Below are 18,140 nucleotides of genomic sequence, written 5' to 3'. Positions count from 1 at the left end.
GGTACTCTATTGGTCGTATCCTGTCTCTTGTCGTCTGAGGAGGTTGTTGCAGTTTCTCGCTGTGGCACGTCGCAACTCACAATCAATGAGTTGAGTGCCGTATCCCGTTCTTATGAGGTCGCCCTTTGAAATCTTTAGGTGTCCGTCCCATTTCCCCTCACCTGAGCAGATCCTGAGTACACACAGGGCCTGTCCGTAGGGAGTGCTTCTTTAATATGTTTTGGGTGGAAGCTAGAGAAGTGCATGATGTGAGGTTATCCGTGGCCTTGTGGTAGAGTGAGGCACTGAGGTGACCATCCTTGATGGAGATAAGTGTGTCCAAGAATGAGACTGATTCTGAAGAGTAGTTCATGGTAAGTCTGATGGTAGGATGCAACTTGTTGATATTGCTATGTAGTCATTTCAGTGATTCCCTGCCATGAGTCCAGAGGAAGAAAATGTTGTTGATGTATCTGGTGTACAGCATTGGTCGGAGGTCCTGTGCAGTAAAGAGGTTTTGCGCAAACTTGTGCACAAAATGTTGGTCCCCGTGACTGCTCCATTTGTAGCTGTTGAAGGTGAAGATGTTGTGATCGAGAATGAAGTGGATGAGTAGTAGGATGGTGCCTGGAGATTGGCAGTTGTTGGTATTGACTACTGAGGCTGATGCAGTGATTCCATCATCGTGTGGGGTGCTCGTGTAGAGTGCCGAAACGTCCATTGTGACAAAGAATGTTCCTGGTTGACTGGTCCTTGGTGCTGAGTTTCTTAAGAAATCTGTAGTGTCGCAAGAAAAGCTGGGGGTTCCTTGTACAATGGGTTTCAAGATGCCCTCGACATAGCCAGAGAGGTTCTCACACAGGGTCCATTGCCAAATACGAGGGAACATCCAGGTGTGTTGGCTTTGTGTATCTTCAGAAGGCAGTAGAATTCTCCTGTGTGAGAAGTACATGGGATGAGAGTACGTAGGATACTCTGAAAGTCTCGATCAAAGTACTTGTTGAGTTGACGCCTGTGTTCTTTGGTCGGATCGGCAGGTTGTTGTCTGTAGTGTTTCTGGTTTTTCAGTTGTTGGAATGCATCTTTGCAGGAGTCTGTTCTATTCAGTATGACAATGGCTTCTGCCTTGCTGGTTTGATGACAATGTTGCAATTGGTCTTGAGCATGGATGGCGTTGCGTTGTGCTTGGGTGACATTCTGCACAGCCTTCTGAGTGCAGCTGATGATTTGGATGTTAATGCATCTCTTGATGGCTCCAGCATACATGTTGACCTTAGAACAGCATCTTCCAGAGGCATCTAATATGACTCTTTGGTCGTTGCACCAAGGATCTCTGTCAACTGTTCCGGTTGTCTCATTGGGCTCACTGCCAAGATCTTGGGGTTCATGGAAGGATTCCCAGAGTCTTATTTGCCTGAAGAATTCCTCTGTGTCTACTGCGAGACCAATGGGTTCCATTTTGGTAGTAGGGCAGAAACTGAGCCCTCGGCTGAGAACCCTGGGTGAAGGGTGTGGTTAGACAAGTTGACAATGGTGACCCCTCCACACTTCTGTATCTGAAAAATCTCCCTTGCTGTCCTGTTTTGACGTCATCTTGACAACGTGTTATGATCTCTCTACATTCATTTGTTTGTACAGTTTTGGATTACTACTTTAGTTAGATCCTCGGCAAGTGACTCTTATAACTATCATGTTATTCCGATCATTTGGTTTGTCTCCAGCACCACTTTATTTTTAATTTTTTGTAATAATCTCTCTGTCTTATTTAATCGGATTATAGGTCATTCTTTCAGCTGTTGACATTTTACTCACACCGTCTGACACTTTTGATCACCTGTAGACTTATTATTCGAAACTCCACTCACACCATTTCTTTTGATCTCTCTGCCTATAAATTCTGTGTGTGTGCTTCTTTCTCACTTCATCTGATGAAGGGGCAGTGTTCTGAAAGCTTGTGATTTCAAATAAACCTATTGGACAATAACCTGGTGTTGTGAGACCTCTGACTTTGTCCACCCCAGTCCAACACAGATATCTCCACATCATAACCAAGACAGTATAAATAATCTCCCAATGGTTCCCTATGCTCTGACACATATGGAGTTGTGTGACTGGTCTGGAAAGACTGTCTGAACTAGTCACTCTTTAAAAATGTATTCCATTAAAATGCCAATATTCTAAATCTCGAACTCAAAATGATATTAATACATACACATATCAGGCATCTTTCACCACAGTAAAGTCCATCTCTGCACTCTCTATGGCAATATTATGTTTCCTGAAATAAGGAGACTAAATCTGCATTCAGTTTTCCCGGTCTAACCAAGCTTTCATAAAAGACCTCACCATCTTGTACTCAAATCCTCTTGCAGTATAGGCTAACATTCCGTTAACTTTCTAATTGCTCGCTGCATTTGCATGCTCGCCTTCACTGACTTATTCATGAGGTCATCTTTGTAGATCTACGCTTTCCAATCTCTTACCATGTGTTTTTCCTACCAAGTGGATAACGTCACATTTTCCCACAGTATATTTGATTTGTAATCGTGTGGCCCACTGACTAATCCTGTCTAAATTCTTCTGAGAGAAAGTGAGGACTGCAGATGCTGGAGATCAGAGCTGAAAATGTGTTGCTGGAAAAGCGCAGCAGGTCAGGCAGCATCAAAGGAGCAGGAGAATCGACCTTTCGGGCATGAGCCCTTCTTCAGGAAGCTTCTGGAGCTGCTTTACGTCTTCCTCACAACATACATATTCACACTTAGCTTTGTATCATTCACAAATTTGTAAATATTGTTTTAATCCCCATGTCCAAATCAGTGGTATATATTGTGAACAGCTAAGGCCCAAATACTGATCCTTGTAGTAACTCACGAGTCACAGTCTACAAACATGAGAATGACCTACTTATTCCTAATTTGTTTTCTGGTTTTTGGCCATTCATTAATCCATGACAGTACATTACCTCCTGTGCCAATTTAAATTTTTGTAACCAGCATTCTGTTTGGGATGTTATCAAAAGACATTTGATAATCTTAAGCAGGCAATGTCCATTGACTTTCTATCAATTTTGTCTTAAAAAAAACTCCGACAAGTTTGTCAAACATGATTTCCCATTCGCAAATCCATGCTGACTGTCCAATCAGAACATTATTAACCAGGTACCTCTTTATCCCATCCTTTATAATAAGTTCTAGTACTACTACTTAATGTAAAGTTGTTGGGTCTGTAATTCCCTGTTTTCTCTCTTGCTTCTTTTATAGAATCCCTACAGTGTGCAAACAGGCCATTTGGCCCAACAAGTCCACACCAACCCTCCTCAGAGTATCCCACCCAGACCTATTCCCCTACCCTATCACTGTACATTCCCCTGACTAATGCACCTAGCCTACACATCCCTGAACATTATGGGCAATTTAGCACAGCCAGCTCACCTGATCTGCACATCTTTGGACTATGGGAGGCACCCACGCTGACACAGGGAGGATGTGCAAACTCCACACAGACAGTCGCACCCAGGCTGGGATTGAATCTGGGTCCCTGGCGCTGTGAGGCAGCAGTGCTAACCACTGAGCCACCATGCCGACTAAATGGGTGAGATTCTTAATGAGTACTTTGCATTGGTATTAACTGAGGAGAGGGACATGATGGATGTTGAGGTTACAGATAGATGTTTGATTTCTCTAGGTCAAGTTGGCATAAGGAAGGAGGAAGTGTTCAGTAATCTAAAAGGCATTAAGGTGGACAAGTCCCCAGATCCGGATGGGATCTATCCCAGGTTACTGAGGAACGCGAGAGGAAATAGTTAGGGCCTTAGCAGATATCTTTGCAACATTCTTAAACACAGGTGAGGTCCCAGAGGACTGGAGGATTGCTAATGTTGTCCCCTTGTTTAAGAAGGGTATCAGGGATAATTCAGGTAATTATAGACAGGTGAGCCTGACGTCAGTGATAAGGAAGCTGCTGGAGAAGATACTAGAGATAGGATCTATTTACATTTGGAAGAAAATGGGCGTATCGGTGATTGGCAGCATGGTCTTGTGCAGGGAAGGTCATGTCTTACCAACGCAATAAAATTCTTTGAGGAAGTGGTAAAGTTGATTGTGGGAAGGGCTGTAGATGTCATACACATGGACTTCAGTAAGGTGTTTGATGAGGTTTCCCATGGTAGGCTGATGGAGAATGTGAAGTTGCATGGGATCCAGGGTGTATTTGCGAGATGGATAGAGAACTGGCTGGACAACAGGTGAAAGTACTAGTGGAAGGGAGTTCCTCAAAACGGAGAGCTGTGAGCAGTGGTGTTCCACAGGGATCTGTGTTGGGACCACTGTTGTTTGTGATAAACATAAATGATGTGGAGGAAGGTATAGGTGGTCTGATTAGCAAGTTTCAGATGACAATAAGATTGATGGAGTAGCAGATAGAGAAGGGGACTTACAGAGAATACAGCAGAATATAGATAGATTGGAGAGTTGGGCAGAGAAATGGCAGATGGAGTTCAATCCAGGCAAATGCGAAGATCCAATTCAAGAGCGACTATACAGTAAATGGAAAAGTCCTGGAGAAAATTGATGCAGAGAAAGATGAGTGTTCAGGTCCATTGTTCCCTGAAGGTGGTAATGCAGGTCGATAGAGTGGTCAAGAAGGCATACGGCATGCTTTCCTTCACTGGACGGGGTATTGAGTATAAGAATTGGCAGGTCATGTTACAACTGTGTAAGACTTTGGTTCAGCCACAATTTGGAATACTGCGTACAGTTCTGGTCATCACATTACGAAAAGAATATGGATGCTTTGGAGAGAGTGCAGGGGAGGTTCAGGAGGATGTTGCCTGATATGGAAGGCCTAGCTATGAAGAGAGGTTGAGTAGATTATGATTATTTTCATTAGAAAGACAGAGGTTGAGGGGGGGGGGGACCTGATTGAGGTGTACAAAATCATGAGAGGTATAGACAGGGTGGATAGCAAGATGCTTTTTCCCCAGAGTGGGGGACTCAATTACTAGGGGTCACGAGTTCAAAGTGAGAGGGGAAAAGTTTTAGGGACATCTGTGTGAAAAGTTCTTTATGCAGAGGGTGGTGGGTGCCTGGAATGCATTGCCAGCGGAGGTGGTAGAGGCTGGCATGGTAGCTTCATTTAATATGTATCTAGACAGATACAGGAATGGGCAGGGAGAAAAGGGATACAGATCCTTAGAAAATAGACGGCAGGTTTAGATAGTGGATCTGGATCGGCACAGGCTTGGAGGACCGAAGGACCCGTTTCTGTTCCTGTGCTCTAATTTTCTTTGTTCCTTCTGAAATAGTGGGGTAACGTTTGCTGCTTTCCAATCCACAAGAATTACAGTATTCCAGAATGTATAGAATTTTGAAAATAATCAATGTGTCAGCCAGCTCTCTAAACAACTCCTTAATACACTGGGGTGAAGGTCATCAGTTCCTGAGGATTTATTAACCGTCAGCCCCATTCTTGTTGGTAATACCAATTTCCTTCAACTCCTCATTCTCTCCCACATTTTTCAGCTGTTGCTACATAAAGTTAGGAATAAAATAGCTTGTCCTCCAGTTGGCTCCCCCAACATGCTGCTCTAGATAACTATTCCTAAAATAGAGTCCATACATTGTTCTTCTGATCTGAAATCCTCCCTTACTAATGTACTGATCCCACCTGTTCTGTTCAGTGTGTCTCCAATGCCTTTTCCCTTATCTGTGCTTGTTAAACATCAAATGTTCTTGAATATTCAATTCCTACTCCTGGTCACCATGTACTTATTTATTTCTATTTGTGCCTTAAGATCACCTACCTGCCTTCAGAGTGTACCCAACTTTGTCTTTTAATAAGACTTGTTTTATCCATCCAATTCCAGTGCCTGCTTGGTAACTAATCTCTCTATTCTGTTGCTGAGATAAATTCAAGGCTTGCGTAAAGTCGAGAACCTCTAGTTAGAGCCACTGTCGAATAACTTGTGGAAGTTCCAATAAGTCAGCTCCATGGGTGTTCCCATTCAGTCCAACGCCGCTGGGGGAATGGTCCACTGGCCGCGGCGGAGGACTACATCTCCCACAATGCCCAGTGCTCCATTATCACGTGATTCCTTTCGTTGCGTGGCTGCCTTCCGATTGGTGAAGCTTGCCACCACTGCTCGTTGACTGGTGGCGCTTGTTGTTCCGGGTGCTGATTGGTGGAGAGCGGTACCGGTCCTTGATTGGACACATTGTGATTTGCTACTTTGTGGCCGCGCTGCGATTGGTCGGAGCCGGTGACGTGGGCGATTGTATCCAGAGCGCGGGGTCAGTGACTCGGAGCCGAGTCTCCGGCCACGGGCCACCCCCCCATCCCCCCCACCCAGAGCCACAGCGGAGATCCCCACCCCCCACCTCCACCCCCTCACCCCCAGCGGATACCCTTCCCGGATAGGCCCCGGACCTAGAGCGGACACCCCCAGGACAGGCCCAAGAGCCAGAGCGGAGACAACTCCGGACCGAGCCCACAGTCCGTCTCGCCGCAGCCCGGCCCGGGGTCCCGGCTCCGGCCCGGCCCGGCCCCGGCCCCGGCCCCGGCCCGGCCCCGCGGCGGCCATGGCTCACCAGCAGAGCAGCAGCTCCCAGAAGGCGCTGATGTTGGAGCTGAAGAGCCTCCAGGAGGAGCCGGTGGAGGGTTTCCGCATCACCCTGGTCGACGAGTCCGACCTCTACAACTGGGAAGTGGCGATCTTCGGGCCGCCCAACACTCACTACGAGGGCGGCTACTTCAAGGTGAGGCCGAGGCCTCGGGCTGGGCCGGGCCGGGCCGGCCGGGAGGGAGGTTTGGGGGCTGTTGGGAGGGGCCTGTGTTTTTAGTGACAGTTTGGGGGGGGGGGGAGGGTGAAATGGTCCCTGGGGTTAAGGGGATAATTCTCCCCCAGATTTATCTGGTGTTGGGCTGGGTGGGGGTATTTGTTCTCTCTCCAGCCCGGTTTGGTGCAGGATGTAGGGGGTTGGGTTTGGTGCTGATTTCGTACAGACATTTGGAACTCTGGGCCGCGAGTGTGAGCCGCCATATGGCCTGGAGATCCCTGGATCTATGGGATCTATCACCTCCTCTTCTATAGCTGATTGAGATCTCCTTCGTGAGACACTGTGGTGGAGTTTTATAACATGGAGAGGCCGTTCAGTCCATTGTGTCTGTTCCAGTCAAAGCTTTGACAAAGGGTCAGTTAGACTCGAAACGTTCAGCTCTTTTCTCTCCCTATAGATGCTGCCAGACCTGCTGAGATTTTCCAGCATTTCCCCTATTAACTAGTTGTTTTGTCTTTGTTTCCAAGATTCTGCTTTTTGCAGCCTGTGATTGCTCTTTCTTCAGAATCTCCTGATATATGGTTTGTGCTGCTTCTGTTCCTGTTCATTACAGATTTCCATCTCTACATCACCAACTATTCTGGGTGGAATTCTGGAGTTCCCATCTGTCCCCCTTGAAAGACTCCTTTAAAGCTGACCTTATCTCTCCTGCACCCTCCTCTTTGACCAAATTTCTGATCACCTGCCTTAATATCATGGCTTATGTCAAATTTTGTTTCATAATTTGGATATGTTAAAGATGTTACAAGAATACAAGTTGCTTTGCTTGGTTTCCAGTGTCAAGCCCACAATCATGTGTGAATTTACTCATCGGTGTCGGCACATAAGGGGTAACTAAGTTTTTCTCAGGAAATTCGCAAGCTAACATATGGGTGGTGTTCTGTTTTAAATTGGTTTAAGAATGAATATTGGTTCCAGGACACTAGAAAGAACTTATTTGTTTTGCAGAAATGTACATAGGATTGTTTACAGCCAAAAGTGACAGATGAGTCTTTGAATGTTTCATTAGAAGAGCAGCCCTTTTGGTGGGGGGTGGGATCGATATTGGAATTTGGTGTCCCTTGCTTGCCTAAATGCTGCTATTTGTTTCCTCTCCCAGGCACAATTGACATTTCCTATGGATTATCCATACTCTCCACCCACATTCCGCTTCCTCACTAAGATGTGGCATCCCAATATCTATGAGGTAAGCTTAGCCTCTTTTTTTTGGGTGGGGTGCAAAAGAGTAAGTTCATGGGGCTGAGCAGTGTTTGGACCCTCCACTGGGTGGGAGAGGTGTGGGGGGCAGTCGGTCAGAGTCAGGAGCTTTGAGATTGTCCTGTGGGAATGGGTGCTGAGGAAATCTTTCTCTTTCCCTGCAGAATGGGGACGTGTGTATTTCAATTCTGCATCCACCAGTTGATGACCCGCAGAGTGGAGAGCTCCCCTCTGAGAGATGGAATCCCACCCAAAATGTCAGGTACAAGCTCCAAAAATCAGTGCAATTGTTTTCACAGGAGTCTGCTATAAGTTATGTTTTGTGTTGCTGCTTGAATGTGCTGTGTCTCCCCTCCCCTGTCTTACCTCTAATCTCTGGTTTTTGCCTGTACTTAACACTCTCTTCCTGATTCACGACAGGACAATTCTCCTAAGTGTCATTTCACTGTTGAATGAACCAAACACGTTTTCTCCTGCTAATGTGGATGCTTCAGTGATGTTCAGGAAGTGGCGGGACAGTAAAGGAAAGGATCGAGAGTATGCAGAGATTATTAGGTGAGTCTAAGTCTGTCTAAAATCTGATCGATATGGGATATGATCGTGTGAGTTTCTGTGCTATGGCTAAGACTTGGTGCTGTAGCAGGCTGTTGTGGTTAATGTGATGACCTGGAGCTCTGCCTGGTGATATGTGGAGTTGCTAAAAAGGGTGAGATTGGCCAAAATGCTTCACTATTGCACTTGGACCAAATCAGAGTCAGAGTCTCGGCTACTTCAGCTGAGATGGCTATCATCACTGCTACAAACTGGTACAGTGAAGGATTGGAAGGAAATGGAGGTTGTGCTGGAGCTTGCGATGAGTTGTAGTCTGGCGGTAAGAAATTGGGACAAGGGCAGGAGCCAGAGCCAGGTGATTGAGTGTACTGTGGTATATCAGGATATGACTGACCATTGGTGTCTCCCAGGGACCTGCATTAGCTTTTTGTGGTTTTATAAATGGCTTGAATGAAGGAGGAGAGTTTATGGCCAAGTTTGCTAAAGACACAAAGGTAGATGCCATGATAAAATAATTCAGATGCAGCAGGAAGATTTTGTTTTGTTTGATCAGGGCATGGAGTTGGAGTTGCTTGCAAAGATGGCAAGCCACAGCCTTGTAAATAAATGTCCGACACAGACGTTTCTCTCACAATTGACAAATCGATTAAATTGCTGTAGGTGTGGTGTCTTGGGTAAGGATGACAGATTTCCATCCCTAAAGATCATGAGATGCTAACCTCATTCCAGCCTTGGTCCAAATGTTAGCGTATTTTGAGAAAATGTGTAGCTCAGGTTGAGGTTCTGGATGTAGGTTTGCTAGCTGAGCTGGAAGGTTTGTTGTCAGACGTTTCGTCACCATACATCTTCAGTGAGCCTTCAAATGAAGCACTGGTGGTGTAGCCTGCTCTCTATTTATACAGAGTCATAGAGATGTACAGCACGGAAACAGATCCTTCGGTCCAACCCGTCCATGCCGACCAGATATCCCAACCCAATCTAGTCCCACCTGCCAGCACCCAGCCCATACCCCTCCAAACCCTTCCTATTCATATACCCATCCAAATGCCTCTTAAATGTTGCAATTGTACCAGCCTCCACCATCATCTGGAAGCTCATTCCATACATATACCACCCTCTGTGCGAATAAGTTGCCCCTTAGGTCTCTTTTATATCTTTCCCCTCTCATCCTAAACCTATGCCCTCTAGTTCTGGACTCCGCGACCCCAGGGAAAAGACTTTGTCTATTTATCCTATCCATGCCCCTCATAATTTTGTAAACCTCTATAAGGTCACCCTTCAGCATCCGACGCTCAGGGGAAAACAGCCTCTCCCTGTGGCTCAGAGCCTCCAACCCTGGCAACATCCTTGTAAATCTTTTCTGAACCCTTTCAAGTTTCACAACATCTTTCCGATAGGAAGGAGACCAGAATTGCATGCAATATTCCAACAGTGGCCTAACCAATGTCCTGTACAGCCGCAGCATGACCTCCCAACACCTGTACTCGATACTCTGACCAATAAAGGAAAGCATACCAAACACCTTCTTCACTATCCTATCTACCTGCGACTCCACTTTCAAGGAGCTATGAACCTGCACTCCAAGGTCTCTTTGTTCAGCAACACTCCCTAGGACCTTACCATTAAGTGTATAAGTCCTGCTAAGATTTGCTTTCCCAAAATGCAGCACCTCGCGGTTATCTGAATTAAACTCCATCTGCCACTTCTCAGCCCATTGGTCCATCTGGTCCAGATCCTGTTGTGATCTGAGGTAACCCTCTTCTCTACACCTCCAATTTTGGTGTCATCTGCAAACTTACTAACTGTACCTCTTACACTCATCCAAATCATTTATGTAAATGACAAAAAGTAGAGGACCCAGCACCGATCCTTGTGGCACTCCACTGGTCACAGGCCTCCAGTCTGACAAACAACCCTCTACCACCACCCTCTGTCTTCTACCTTTGAGTCAGTTCTGTATCCAAATGGCTAGTTCTCCCTGTATTCCATGAGATCTAACCTTGCTAATCAGTCTCCCATGGGGAACCTTGTCGAACGCCTTCCTGAAGTCCCATATAGATCACATCTACTGCTCTGTCCTCCTCAATCCTCTTTGTTACTTCTTCAAAAACTCAATCAAGTTTGTGAGACATGATTTCCCACGCACAAAGCCATGTTGACTATCCGTAATCAGTCCTTGCCTTTCCAAATACATGTACATCCTGTCCCCCAGGATTCCCTCCAACAACTTGCCCACCACCGAGGTCAGGCTCACTGCTCTATAGTTCCCCTGCCTTGTCCTTACCACCCTTCTTAAACAGTGGCACCACGTTTGCCAACTTCCAGTCTTCCGGCACCTCACCTGTGACTATCGATGATACAAATATCTCAGCAAGAGGCCCAGCAATCACTTCTCTAGCTTCACACAGAGTTCGAGGGTACACCTGATCAGGTCCCAGGGATTTATCCACTTTTAACCATTTCAAGACATCCAGCACTTCCTCCTCTGTAATCTGGACATTTCGCAAGATCTCATCATCTATTTCCCTACAGTCTATATCTCCCATATTCTTTTCCACAGTAAATACTGATGCAAAATATTCATTTAGTATCTCCCCCATTTTCTGTGGCTCCACACAAAGGCCGCCTTGCTGATCTTTGAGGGGCCCTATTCTCTCCCTAGTTACCCTTTTGTCCTTAATGTAGTTGTAAAATCCCTTTGGATTCTCCTTAATTCTATTTGCCAAAGCTATCTCATGTCCCCTTTTTGCCCTCCTGATTTCCCTCTTAAGTATACTCCTACTTTCTTTATACACTTCTAAGGATTCACTCGATCTATCCTGTCTATACCTGACATATGCTTCCTTCTTTTTCTTAACCAATCCTTCAATTTCTTTAGTCATCCAGCATTCCCTATACCTTCCAGCTTTCCCTTTCACCCTGACAGGAATATACTTTCTCTGGATTCTTGTTAGCTCATTCCTGAAGGCTTCCCATTTTCCAACCGTCCCTTTACCTGCGAACATCTGCCTCCAATCAGCTTTCGAAAGTTCTTGCCTAATACCGTCAAAATTGGCCTTCCTACAATTTAGAACTTTAACTTTTGGATCTGGTCTATCCTTTTCCATCACTATTTTAAAACGAATAGGATTATGGTCGCTGGCCCCAAAGTGCTCCCCCACTGACACCTCAGTCACCTGCCCTGCCTTATTTCCCAAGAGTAGGTCAATTTTTGCACCTTCTCTAGTAGGTACATCCACATACTGAATCAGAAAATTGTCTTGTACAAACTTAACAAATTCCTCTCCATCTAAACCTTTAACACTATGGCAGTCCCAGTCTATGTTTGGAAAGTTAAACTCCCCAACCATAACTACCCTATTATTCTTACAGAGAGCTGAGATCTCCTTACAAGTTTGTTTCTCAATTTCCCTCTGACTATTAGGGGGTCTATAATACAATCCCAATAAGGTGATTATCCCTTTCTTATTTCTCAGTTCCACCCAAATAACTTCCCTGGATGTATTTCTGGGAATATCCTCCCTCAGCACAGCTGTAATGCTATCCCTTATCAAAAATGCCCCCTCCTCTCTTGCCTCCCTTTCTGTCCTACCTGTAGCATTTGTATCCTGGAACATTAAGCTGCCAGTCCTGCCCATCCCTGAGCCATTTTTCTGTAATTTATATGATATCCCAGTCCCATGTTCCTAACCATGCCCTGAGTTCATCTGCCTTCCCTGTTAGGCCCCTTGCATTGAAATAAATGCAGTTTAATTTATTAGTCCTACCTTGTCCCTGCCTGCCCTGACTGTGACTCACTTCTCTCAGCTGTACCCGTCTCAGACCGATCTCTTTCCTCACTATTTCCCTGGGTCCCACCCGCACCTTACTAGTTTAAATCCTCCCAAGCAGTTCTAGCAAATTTCCCTGCCAGTATATGTTTGGTTTCCCTTGGTTTCAAACATCTACTGCCCCTTTGTATATTTTCAAGATGTGTGCAAGATGTGTGCAAGATGTGTGCAAGATGTGTGCAAGATGTGTGCAAGATGTGTGCAAGTGATCCCTTTAGAAGCATGTAAATGCTCTGATGTCAGGTGGGGTTTAAATACAGGATCACTCATTTATTCTTTCACTGAATGTTTTAGGAATTTGTCTTGCTGGGAAAAGTGAGAGATCTTTCCAAGTGTATCTTTACAAATTTTGTTGGGAAGCTGGCATTGTGAATTATTTATAGAACTGGAAGTCTAACTGTGAGAATTTGAGTTGGAGTGGCAGGTTTGTACTCAAGTTCAGTAAATAAATAGTTTCCTTGAATTTTGCCAACTCAATTTCAGAATCCATCATCAGTGAAAACCATTTCCTAATGATCAATCTTATTCCATAAAGTAGTCCCTGTTTAGCATTTGAGTTTCAGTGCAACATTCAAACAACTACTCCTTTTGATTCTGATGGTGTGACCATTAGAATTCTGGTTGAATTTGAAGTGTTTGCACTGCTGTTAACTTGAGACAAAGCCTTCTAGAGAAGTTTTTGTCTGTTATTTGACTAGTGAACCACTTTAATCTTGCCTCTTCCTTTGAGTCATCTCGATTCCATCCCTGTCTCCAGCTGCGGTGGAGTGAGGATCACTTTTTCTCTTTTGGTTTCCTTTGACCTTTTCTGTCATCTTTTTTGGCATCACTTCCCTCCTCTGTCCAGTATCATGTATCAGTGGCCCTGTCAGCCGATGTGTTTCTGAGAGTGACAGGGACCACCCAACAGATGTATGTAGACCTCACCAACCTTGAACTAAGTATTTAGATGTTATGCCAAGGTGTACAAGTGCACAGGGCTATGGACCAAGTGCTGGAAAATGGGATCAGAATAGATAGGTGGCTTTTGACTAGTGCAGGCTCTATGGGCCTAATGCAGTTTTCTGTGCTGTTGACCTCTGACACGTAAACTTATGAATCAGAGCCATCCAATGGATTATTATTATTAACTGGGGAGTAAACATTGTTCAGGTACCAGGGAGCCAGCCCCTGTTTTTCTTTCGAAAAGATCTGAGTGGCGGAACTCTGTTCACCCAGGAGAGCAGGAGGGACAACTGTGAATTGCCTGTTTCAAATGATGGTCCTTTCTTGATGGTGCCCCACTGACTGTACTCAGACCTGTCCTGTGCCTGTTCCTCAATCAACATGGATTTCTGACAATGATACCAGACTGACCGCTCGGGGAGACTGAGCAGATGGAAGTAGCTTGTTCTGGATGGTGTGTGACAGGTGGAGGTTTTGGCATTGGCCCTGTCACATTAGCCACTTTTGCAGGAAGGCAGAACTAGAGGGTCAGAAATGTAATTCAGGAGAAACCTCTTCACTTGGCAAGTGGGCTATTGTGGGATTCACTCACACGGGGTTTAGCTGAGGTGAATGCTGCCAATAAATTTAAGGAGAGGCTGGATTGACATAGGAAAAGTCAATTGGAAGGATCTGCTGATGGGGTGACATGAAAAGGGGGTGGGAGGAAGCCTATGGGCTGAAGGCCTGCGTATGGCTTTCCTGGTAAATTCTGTTGAAGCTTCGCTCGTCTGAATCTTCACTGAACCTGGAAAACTTTTTTTTAATCTTTCTCAGAAAACAGGTTTTAGCCACCAAGGCAGAAGCAGATAAAGATGGCGTGAAGGTACCAACCACTTTGGCGGAATATTGTGTCAAGACTAAAGCCCCTCCACATGACAATAGTTCGGACTTGCTGTATGATGACCTGTACGACGATGATATGGATGATGAAGATGATGGTGATGCTGATTACTATGATGACGATGACGACTCAGGAAATGAAGAATCATGACCATCATCGGGCAGGAGGGAGGTGACCAGCTGACCCCCTCCTCCCTACTCCCCCCTCCCCTCCCCCTCCCCTCCAGGGGCTTAATGGCTGCCCTTGCTCTGAGCCTGAGACCAGGCTGCATTGCAGTATTTGTTGTCCCTCCCACCCCTTCTCCTCGGTCAATATATATATTTGGGGTCTGTCACGGCACTGCTGTTCCAAAATAAACTGTTTCCTGGCTGGGAGGGGGAGAAGAGGGGATTGGTTATTTTTGGTTGAGGGGTGGGTGGGAGGGAGGGAGGGGCTGGTTTGTATTCTCGTTTCTGGCGCTGTCTGTTTTTGAAGCCAATGGTGAAAGGTTTATGGGGGGTGTGCTGCATCGCTCCATGTAACTTGCTGATAAAGATTTGCCTCTGATGATACTAACTTTCTACCTGATAGTCTGGCCCTTTCTTCCCCTCACGTCTGTCCTGGAGTGGAGACTGTCCACTCTAGCCGCTGCTGCCAAATCACTGTCCCAGAAGCTTTCCAGTCTGATCCTATTTGTGTTGAGTACCACTCTCTCTCAGTTGGTTACTGTCTCCGGCTGCAGTCGTGTAACTCTGCCCCTGAGTGAAGTTGAATGACCTTTCGCCAAGCCCTGGTTTCATTTCCTTGGGAGGGTATGAATTACAGGTGGCAGAGGATAGAGATCCTTTCTCTCTAGGATGATCCTATGCACCCCCTACCCTAGCCCTGTCTGCAGCTTGAAGCTTCCCTGCCACTGCCCACCTGTTAATCTGTCGGGGCTGGTTCATGTTGATTTTGGAGGCCTGAGTCTAAGGGCTGCTTCAGCAACATGCCACTGACACTGCACACACTGATCTTGTCACACAATCTGTCCCATAATGCTGCTGTGTTGACAGCTTTGCTGCCATTCTGTCACAAGGTTGCAGTTGATGTATTAATGATGGGACATTGTGAGATGAAAGTTTTAAAAGGATGTTTTTTTTGGTTAAACCAATGCCCTTGAATTGACGCTGTCCTGATATTAGCAACTCTGAGCCACAACTCTCAATAAATTCCTCTCTCTGGAAGTGATGACAAGGGGGAACAGGGTGAGTGCCAGTCCTGAGTCAGCCCAGGCCAGAGGATGAATTAATTCACAGTAATTCAGTTTTGGGTTTGTTTTGCCTCTGACAATGATGGCTCCAGGTTCAAATTCAGCGTCACAGAAGAAAGGGATTCCTGTGCAACCGGAAAACAGGCCTTGTTGCCAAAACACCAAACTTCCTGACTTGGAAATTGAAGAATTAAGACCTGACTATTTCCATCATAATTAATTTTCAGAAGAATTTCTAAAACTGCATTGCGGGATCAGTCTAAATCCTGATTCTCCACTTGAGTGACTGATCATTCTGTTTGTCTTCACACTGATTAAAATTGCAGTGTGAGTCAGCCTCTTCAGGAGAGGTGGGGGAGCCTGTACCCCATGGAGATTCACCATCTCTGGGAGGGAAATCTGCAGTTGTGGTTTTCTGGCCTGGGATGTCTGACCAGGCTCTGAGCTGGAGGGGTTGGGCCGACAGTCATTCAGTGGTGTCCTGAACTGGAATGTGAGCAATGTTCCTCCAATCTGATTTGGATAATTGATCTCAATGTGTAACATTGAGCTCCTTGAGAGCACGTTGTGAAAGGTCCCTTTTTGCTATGTGGTGATTGGCTCTCTAATAGCAAACTTTGGAGCCTTTCCTGATGCCTGGATCAGGTTTCTGCACCTTTGGCTGCTGACTGTCCAAAACCATAGCCCCTGCACTCTTCTTCACCCCCCCCCCCCCCCCCCCCCCCCTGCAGAGAAAGGGAGCGAGGTAGACCCTGGGCATCTGACTCTGGCTGCACTGTCTGCAGGGAACGGTTGCATGTCCCAGTGTCCCACTTGCAATCTTTGCTTGGAGGTTTTGTTTCAGATTGCGATTCCCTCATACCCAAAACCCTTGGTCTACAATGAGCTTTGCTCTGGGATTGCTCTGACTACCAGGTGAGTGCGAGTCTCCTTTTGACCTCAAGCAGCTGCTGTTCTTCCTGATGGCAGGCAGCTCGAAGCTAACCTCAATCTGAAACAGGAGGGATATTTATCAAAGAGCCCCCGTGAACAGTGGCTTTTGTCCATGTTTGCTGCAGCCGGGAGTTAGCAGTATTTTGATTTTTAGTCGTTATTTCTTTGTTTCGAAATTGAATAAAGGACTTTTCAGGAGCCTGTCTGTGTTTGTGTCACTGTGAAGCTGTTTCTGACTTGCCCTCAGTTTTGGGTGTAATCTGTGTCCTCCCCCCTTCTCTCTCCCCACCCCCCCCCATACTGGGCTCCTGCTGAAACAGCTGCTGTAGTGGAAGCCTCAGGGTGACTGGAACAATTGCTGTATCCAAACGAGGCTTGTTTATGCAAAGCTTAACGTCTGAAGTCTAGTTTTATTTGGCTGTCTCTGAAGCCTGGATTAGCTTTTACCCAACCTCTTCCGGTCCTCCACTCATAGATTGACTCAGCACTGATTGATTGCAGACTACAATCCATAAATAGTGAATCAGAAACCTGAGCAAAGCCACCACAGCAGGGCACTGATCCACAGACTACAGCTCTTGTGCTTTAAAAAGCTTGGGGTTGGACTGGAATTAATTACCAGCAGATACCTGTTTTGATTCCACCATTCTCTCTGGATTGTAGAATGGGTCCCCTTCCACCACCACCAACCCCCCCTCCCCCCAAATAAAACAACAAAAGCAATGTGTTTTGTGTGTACTTGGGGAGATGATGGCAGGGCAAAATTGGCAGTGCCTATACTTGGTAGCAATTTAAATCTTTCGAGGACCAGGCACCAGTCAATACCACCCACGTGACTCAAATCACCTTCATTCAATGGAGGTGGATTCAAGAGAGAGTCAGTTCAAAAGAAAGAACTCGCAGGCTTCCAGGCAGCAAGAGGAAAGCACCAAATGAGTTGCTTATTTACCAGTGCTGTACAATTCCGATCCAGTTATGCCTAGCGTGAGGGCACAAACCCAGTAGTTGATATTTACCCACTTCCAACATTGACTCAATGGGATAGGTTTTTGGGGGTCTGTGGGAAATGCTTGAAAGAGGCCATCTTTGTTGCCCATTTACAATTGCCCTGGAAAAGCTTGTGGTGAGCTTCCTCCTTGAATCAAAGATATGCAGAAGGCTTTTAGGGAGGGAGTTCCAAGATTTTGACCTGGAGACACTGGAGGAATGGGGATATATTTCCAAGTGAGTGGCTTGGAAGAGAATTTCCCATGTTCCCATTTACCTGCTGCTGCTGTTCTTCTAAGAGGTGACGATTGTGTGGAAGGGGTGATTGTTAGATTCTCTTATTGGAGATGATCTTTCCCTGGCACTAAACCAAGATATTGTCCAGATCTTACATTTGGACTTTCTGCTTCAATGTTGAAGAATTCTGGATGTAGGTTTGCTCACTGAGCTGGAAGGTTCATTTTCAGACATTCCATTACTATGCTAGGTAACATTTTCAGTGAGCCTCTGGATGAAGCACTGCTGATGTTTCCTGCTTTCTATTTATATGTTTGGGTTTCTTTGGGTTGGTGATGTCATTTCTTATAATGATGGCATTTCCTATTCTTTTTCTCAGGGGGTGGTAAATGGGGTCCAAGTCAATGTGTTTGTTGATAGAATTCCTGTTATGGAGGTCAGGCAGCATCCAAGGAGCAGGAGAATCGACGTTTCGGGCATGAGCCCTTCTTCAGGATTCCAGAAGAAGGGCTCATGCCCGAAACGTCGATTCT

At 45.9% G+C, this 18,140-nt stretch overlaps 1 protein-coding gene across 1 annotated transcript; it reads left to right on the top strand.

Annotated features, from left to right (window-relative positions):
• The first annotated feature begins 6,329 nt into the window (after positions 1 to 6,329).
• LOC122565509 (ubiquitin-conjugating enzyme E2 R2-like) lies at positions 6,330 to 16,581 on the top strand. The gene is made up of 5 exons (XM_043721553.2): positions 6,330 to 6,731; positions 7,912 to 7,998; positions 8,174 to 8,271; positions 8,430 to 8,564; positions 14,153 to 16,581. The coding sequence occupies exons 1-5, from the start codon at positions 6,555 to 6,557 to the stop codon at positions 14,367 to 14,369; spliced, it is 714 nt and encodes a 237-aa protein (XP_043577488.1). The 5' UTR covers positions 6,330 to 6,554; the 3' UTR covers positions 14,370 to 16,581.
• Positions 16,582 to 18,140: the final 1,559 nt, after the last annotated feature.

Source organism: Chiloscyllium plagiosum, unplaced genomic scaffold (assembly GCF_037043375.1).
Source record: "Chiloscyllium plagiosum isolate Xiang-an unplaced genomic scaffold, Cpla_swu_hap1 HiC_scaffold_28, whole genome shotgun sequence".
Classification (NCBI taxonomy): Eukaryota; Metazoa; Chordata; class Chondrichthyes; order Orectolobiformes; family Hemiscylliidae; genus Chiloscyllium; species Chiloscyllium plagiosum.
The sequence above is the reverse complement of the archived record's forward strand: the minus strand, read 5'-3'. Positions and strand labels throughout refer to the sequence as shown.